Genomic DNA, 7,787 nt, shown 5'->3' on the forward strand with positions numbered 1-7,787 from the left:
CATTGGTAGGGGAGATTAGGAGTTTTAAGGCAATTTTAGACTATCTTGGCAAACATTTCACAACTTTAAAAGACATATCATCTCATTAGCATAGGGAGAAAATGTTTAAGAAAAGTTTGATACCATTATGACAGTAAAAAGGTTTGTGCATCTGATTATTAGTTGAATGCACGAGTGACCTCTGGGGGTGAGGGAGCCCTTGGGTTTTCCACCTGGCAGATCAATTTTTAGGTTATTCATAGCCTTTGATGTAATATTTCCATGCTTAGAAAAGCTAACGTAAATGTAAATTTTAAATGAGTTTCCCATGGGACATAAAGTGGGACTGTGACATTGGTATATGGGGCATTAATATTGCACGTATAGTAAAGTCACTGGTAACTTTAGGTGGTCAAACTTAGTGTATAATAGAAACTGGACTCTGATGACACGTGGTAATTTGTAGTGTCGATAACATGGAATGTCCGAAATAGAAAGCATATTAATCCCTTCTGATAAGTTCATACTGAAGAGTAGAACAATTTAGATTAACTTATTTTTATAAACTATCTATGAAGATTACCATTACGATACCTTCAAGTTCACTTTTGCCCCAAAATGCATATAAGTGAGCATTGATTGTGAAACAGCCAAGTACTTATGTGATATGTTCTGTAACTAGAGTGGGAGCTAGGTATTCATATATGTATATGTATATGTATATGTATATGTATATGTATATGTTTATGTATATGTATATGTTTATGTGTATGTGTATGTGTGTGTGTGTGTGTATAGTTATGTTTGAACTCTTACGTGAAATAATATTAAAGAATTGATGTAAGAAACGGACAAGAACAAATATTTACATGTACCACATTTCAGATAGGGGTTATATGCCATTGTAGAAAAGGGATTTTCCCTCCATCACAATCCAAAACACAATGACCCCCCCCCCCTCCACAACTTTCAAAACAGCATGACCCCCTACTACCAATTTCATAAACAGGGTGACCCCCCCCCCTACCAATCCACCACCCGGCCCCCGTTCAAAGAAACTGACCGGTCCCTTCAATTTAATTTGTTACTTTTGTTTTTTGAATTACGGGGTTTCCAATCTCAACTATGAAGGTCTGGCCACTGAGGGCGTTGAGAGCTGAGCGCTGACGTGAAAAAGGTCAACACTACTATCCAGGCCCCACAACCTCCGATGACCTTGATGTCCTACACTCAACTTACTACCTTAAAATGAACCAGATCTATAGAGCAGACTACTCAAACAATAGAACAATTCAAATTAGTACTGGTCTATTCTCACTGTCATTTTGGGATAACGACTGGAAAAACGATGAGAAGATTTTAGATATAGGATGTGGAACTGGAGAACTGACAAAGCTTATAGCAAGCCGTGACGATGTACGAAGTGTTGTTGGTAAGTGGTATGGTACTTCACTATCATATTTCATGCCTTGGCCATGTATGTCTTCTGGTTATTCCTTTCATTAATACGAATTACAAGCCTCCTGTGACAATGGTAATAATGACGACAGTAAATGCTAATTCACAGTATTGTCCTAAATTCAGTGTATACACATTTCTGTTTTTCAAGAGAGGGACAAGTCGGCATACATAAACAGATTAGGGACGATAGTCACGAGTCTGGCAGCGAGACTAGGTTCAAGTACATATTTAAGAAATGGCGATTGGTATGAGGCCCTAGGGCAGTACCAGTGGCCAGCTGTGGTAGGGGTGTGTTGCAAGTGCTGGAAACTCCAGGACCCATTTTAGATCAACTTTGACCAAAAATCAATACCCCCTTTGAGACCATTACAGGTTTTTAGTACAACTGAACTGATGAGGTTCAGTAGTGCTATAGGCATGGCAAAATGTCTGTCTGTCTGTCTGTCTGTCTGTCTGTCTGTCTGTCTGTCTGTCTCTCTCTGTGTGTGTGTGTGTGTGTGCATAATTAATTCTTTTTAAATAATTAGCTATATCTTGAGAATGCCAGTTCAAATTCTATACAGGGACATAAATATATAGTCATACACGCACATATACATACATACATACATACATACATACATACGTACGTACGTACGTACGTACGTACATACATACATACATACATACATACATACATACGTACGTACGTACGTACGTACGTACGTACGTACATACATACATACATACATACATACATACATACATACATACATACATACATACATACATACATTGCAATCAATTAATAATACACTTCATTAAAGTTCTGTTTGTCTTTGTTTAACAGGTATTGATATTTCTCAGGCTGCCATCAACATTGCAACTCGGGACAATTCCGTCACAAATAAGTCCCGATATATTGTGGCCGATGCTGCCAAACTAACAGAAACTTGTGAGGAGTTGGAAAACTCTTTCACGAAAGTCTTAGCTTTAGCAACTATTCATTGGATTGAAGACAAGGAGAAAGTGTTCAAAAACATATATTGGAGTTTGAAACCATCAGGCGGATTCATTGCATCAATCATGATAAACCACCCTGAAGACACGTACGTCGCCGTGTATCATGGGTGTTCTCAACTTCCTCGGTGGAAGAAGTATTTAAAGGTAAGCTCCAATTCAAATGATTATTATGACAGCCACAAGATACTAGATTTATGACGGTGCATATAGCAACATCATCAATCATTACAAAATCAGCAAATCAGCAAAAATTACCAAAATATGCAATTCTTAAGATATCGCCTAATTACCGAAAACCATTAATTATGTAAATCACTCATTAATATTCATGAAACGTTTGCGAAAACAAAATGTTTACGAAAATCAGTACTAGGCATTACCCTAAAGAACATGTACACCAAATTTCAGATGTTTCATCCCTACTACATAACCTTCCTTACGGAAGGTAAATACAAACTGTTCTGTATGAGGAAACAGAACCATCATGTTATTAATGTTCAACTGACTATATTAACGCATGACGAGATAATGTATCTACTAATTTCATATCTATGCTGATAGGACTTCAAGTGTAATATCTTCCCATTTAATGGTACACTTGAAGACTTAAATCAAATGGTCACAAGAATTGGATTCAAAATTCATAAAAGTTTCAATGAATCAGTGCCATTGAAGTTGGATTCAATAGAGAAACATAAAGGTATGGAAACACAAACAGTTATCAACCACTGGTATAACAAATGTGAATAATGGAGAACATTGTTTTTTGTAAAATTACATTGATAACTGAAGTTATTGATACATTTACATAATTACCATTAATATTTCGTCATTGATATGGAATCATGATACGTTATAACATTACATAACATAAAGATTACATTTACAGTATATAATAAAGATTAAATAGTAATATATAATAATAATAACTTTAATAATTATTAATTTTATTTGAATATTAACTACCCTAAGTAGGGTAATTTGTGATTCTGAATTCAAAAAGGGGTTCTTTATGAACATTCGTTGCCATGGTAACCAAAATCACCATAATATGTGGATTATTTTGCTTTTGGCATTTATGAGTCGGTGCTATCCAATGTAACACAAAAGGTGTACAATAGGACAGCTTTTTCCATGGAAACACAGGAGGCTTAAAAATGTGGTTTTGGTAAACTATGTGCTACTGACAAAATAATGTTATATTTTATGAATTTGATAATAATCTGGTTTATTTGCAAAATGACCCCCCAATGTGGGGTAGTTTGTTATACTTAGTTGAAAAGGTTACCATTCTTTGAAAATCAGTTGCCACAGTAACAAAATCACCGACCTTCCTATTATAAAATTCTACAAAGTTCGACGCACTTTCAAATAATATACTATGAACTGTCAATGGAACAGTGACACTACAAGAAGATTTCGTTATATTCTTGCATGTGTATTTCAAAGAAAAGTTTCATACTTAGCACAAACACTTGAAAATGAGAGACCCTGGGTTGTAAACATTGTTGTTATAGTCCGTTCAGTTTGAAAGATGTTGAATATTAACTGTGATGACTCATTGAGCTTGGGTCATCATCATTTCCGTGAAAAGGAACTCCAGCTACTAGTGTTACATTTTCTGCAGAACACAAGAATCCCTGTGCCAGTACAGGGTTTCAGGACGGCAGGTTTCAAACAAACAACATTCCGAATTTCTCTTCAGTCGGGAACTTCATTTGGTAACTTAAAAGTTCAAGGAAAAGCCCACGAGACAAATTCAAATACAAGTGGTCGCGTTGATTACTATGCTGTCTGTCTGTCACAGAATATTTGTCTATTTCAAGACAGCAATGTACTGTTGCAACCGACGTCCTCTATTCAGATATTGAAGAACGCTTTCTCCTGAGCAAGTAAGCCAAAATGTAAATATGTACGAGCCTCATTGACAGGATTTTTTCAAAAGTTAGTATATACTACACATGCACAGCGATGATATATACAGATGTAAATACATCAACCCTCAAACTGTCCCGATTTTCGCATATACAACGTTTGATCGTACAACTTATGCGGCCATCAGTTTGAATTCACTCCAGAAACATTTGTATTGGATTCTGCTCCAACTTCGAGCGAAAACTTCTTTTCAATCGAGAATTGTTATCACCCTCGTGTACGTACGTACGTACAATGTACGTACAAGGACTTGCCAAACATGGCGGCCATACTAAACCTTTTTTTCTATGAAGCCAGAGAATTAATAATGCAAAAGGGCACGTGCATGTACCATACGTTCAGTAGTTTAGTAGCTACATGTACATACAGTACATTCTTCAATTCTCCAAATGAAGACGCGCGCTCTCTCCAACGCCTATTGCTATAGCAACTATTCTCGACGGCAGACTATATCTGACAACCACTCCTTCAATTTTAAATTGGACCATATTCAATGTTTTAAAAAGAACTGAAAAGGTGAAGAAAAATATTGAGCACATAATCTAGTATGAGTAATTTTTTTCTCGGTAACATAAATCTCTGACAGTATTTCTTTGTACATCTACATTCCTTTTAACTGTGTGATTTTATTAATGTATAATATTAAACCCCTTCACTTGTACCACCACCACCACCACCACCACCACCACCACTACTACTACTACTACTACTACTACTAAAAGTAAGTTTGGAGTTTATATAATGCTTTCCCAATCTGTACTCAAAGCGCTTTACAAATTGTTACCCCGGCACAGATCTTTAGTGGCACATCACTTCCTCAACTCCCTGAAGAACATACACACTTTAAGGTGTCCCAAAGGAACGACTGTGTTGAATAATAATTGCAAGTATTTTTACATTAGTGATCTTGTGAACAACAATTTTAAAGTTAAGGAAGTAATATTAATAAGTAGTTCTTGCTACAAAACCAAGGTTTCCATTACTTACAAGTAACCTCTCGTCTTTTAATAACGTCAAGAAGCTTTGTCAAAATCGCAATTGCTGGTTTTACCTCTGGCCATATTATTCATTTAAATATTCTTGAAACAAATTACATTTATACTTGAAATAGTACTGTATATTTGACTCAAAATACTCTTATACTTTGAATAATAAATTTGATATGCATTTCTCCTAGGGGTCCTCAAACCTACTCTTGGACATCTGGATTACATACCGTTGGAATTACATGACGAGTTCATAGAAGATGCATATCAATTATTCTGCTCTCTTGCACCGAGGGATGAAGAGGGGAAACCGTACTGGCGAGTTGAGGCTGTTTTCTTGAAACTTGAGAAGTGACAAACTGCTGACGTTGGTTTACTCTAGAGGGCGCCCTCCTTCAAAAACTAGATGGTGGACAGCCAATTTTATTTCCAAAAATATAAAATCTTCCATCATAATCTACCACTGGTACAAATTTGAAAGTGATCCGACGACTTTCAAAGTCGAGGTGCATTTCACCTTAACCACCAAAAAACTTGATAGGTGTACGTGTACACGTCACTTTATTTGTGGTCTACAATTCACGCTGTATACATATATACAATCCACATATATTTTGGTTTGACGTTGTGTAGAGAAATGCTGAGCACCTTGGAAATGGCTGTGATGCTCCATGTCAGAACTGTAATATTTTGTGCACGGTCTGTACATAACCGAGGCCGGGCCGGGCCGGGCCGGAATTTTATTTTTCGCAGTCAAAATCAGATCCGATTTAACCCATTGATCAGATTGAGATACTTCTTTAGATTCGTTTTTTGATCCCTTGTAAGTTATTATTAAATTTGTTTTCATAAAAGGTCACATCAGAATTGTCTGTCGAATTCAGAGTGGACATTACGATTTTGTGTTGTGTCATGTTGCGTTGTGTGCTGTTGTGTTGTTTCCGCTTATATTTCCAAGAAAATAGAGTTAGATTAAAATTTAACTTTCTGCAAGAAAACAATAGATGTGAAGAATAATAGTAATATAGGTTGGTGGACCAATGGAAATGCTGGTGCCAATGTTTTCTTTGTGACCTTTGACACAGGTATAACAGCTGCTAGAGCAAAACATTCTTTTCTCCGGGTGGAAACTGTTGGTATGTCTCTTACTTTTCCCAAAATGTGTTTTGTTGATACTTGCTTGGGCCATGTCTTTAATATGATTAATAATATGATTCTGAGACCAAAATGCCACCTCAACGAAAATGTGTGTAGGTGAATATTTGTCACTCATGTATGGCGCTCCCCGCAATTTGTTGTTTGATATTCGTTACTTGAAGAACTTGAAAATAAAATGTTGTCCAACTGATTATGGATTGGCAACACTACTTTTTGCGCTAAAACTCACAAAGTTGACCTCAGGTTTTTTCCTCTGAAGTTCGCATAACACATGATAGGTCAGGCCTCATCAAATAATAATTTTCGTTTTTAGGTTAGCAATTTCTTTTCAACTAAGTATTTTCAGTTCCACAAGGAGAGACTTTGGGATTTGGTTGGTTTCTTATACGCCCCTAGTTTCTCGAAGTGCCGAATCGTATGGCACCCTACATCTTACATTATTATCAGTCATGACTAATACACACTTTTTAAATTCTTATTTCCGAGTTTTCCAACTCTCTCAAATATCCTGTCAACACCGTTTCGTGTGGATGGGGGAGTGGGGTAGGGGTTGCAACTCCAAGACAGACATCCATCACCAGGTGTTGTCATACCACACTTTCCGGCAAAAGTAGCCCCTTTCTCATATCAAAGCCTACTGAATGGTATATATACAGACATGCTCTGAACAGCATAGCACAACACAACACCTGAACAGCACAACACAGCAAAGCTCAATAGAACGCAACGCAATGCAACACAAAAACGTCACTACACAACACAACACTGAACAGCACGGTACAACACAACACAACAAAACACAACACAACACAACACAACACAATACAATACAACACAATACAACACAACACAACACAACACAACACAACACAACAGCACAGCACAGCAAAACACATTACAACGAACGCCACACAACACAACACGGCACTACACTACACCACACTACACTACACAACACTGAAAAGCACAATGCAAAGCAACACAACACGACACGACACGACACGACACGACACGACAAAATGCAATGCAATGCAGCGCAACACAACACAACACAACACAACACAGCACAACGCAATTATATCAATTAATACGTGACGTGTATACATTATGTGGGTGAAGCAACTTATAATCTTTTTCAGTCGAATTAGTTTGCAGTATTCGGCAGAATTGGCCTTATTAAAAAACATTTCCCCCAATTAGAAGTGGTGCAAAGGCTGTGTGGTTATATCTAGGTATGATTAGTTTTTTAATGGTATCCGTGCATAC

At 36.9% G+C, this 7,787-nt stretch overlaps 1 protein-coding gene across 1 annotated transcript; it reads left to right on the plus strand.

Moving 5' to 3' along the window:
* The first annotated feature begins 1,227 nt into the window (after positions 1-1,227).
* LOC144448045 (juvenile hormone acid O-methyltransferase-like) lies at positions 1,228-5,718 on the plus strand. The gene is made up of 4 exons (XM_078138194.1): positions 1,228-1,411; positions 2,270-2,586; positions 3,004-3,142; positions 5,555-5,718. Exons 1-4 carry the CDS (start codon positions 1,228-1,230, stop codon positions 5,716-5,718), a joined length of 804 nt encoding a protein of 267 aa, XP_077994320.1.
* The last annotated feature ends 2,069 nt before the right edge of the window (positions 5,719-7,787 follow it).

Source organism: Glandiceps talaboti, chromosome 17 (assembly GCF_964340395.1).
Source record: "Glandiceps talaboti chromosome 17, keGlaTala1.1, whole genome shotgun sequence".
NCBI classification, from domain to species: domain Eukaryota; kingdom Metazoa; phylum Hemichordata; class Enteropneusta; family Spengelidae; genus Glandiceps; species Glandiceps talaboti.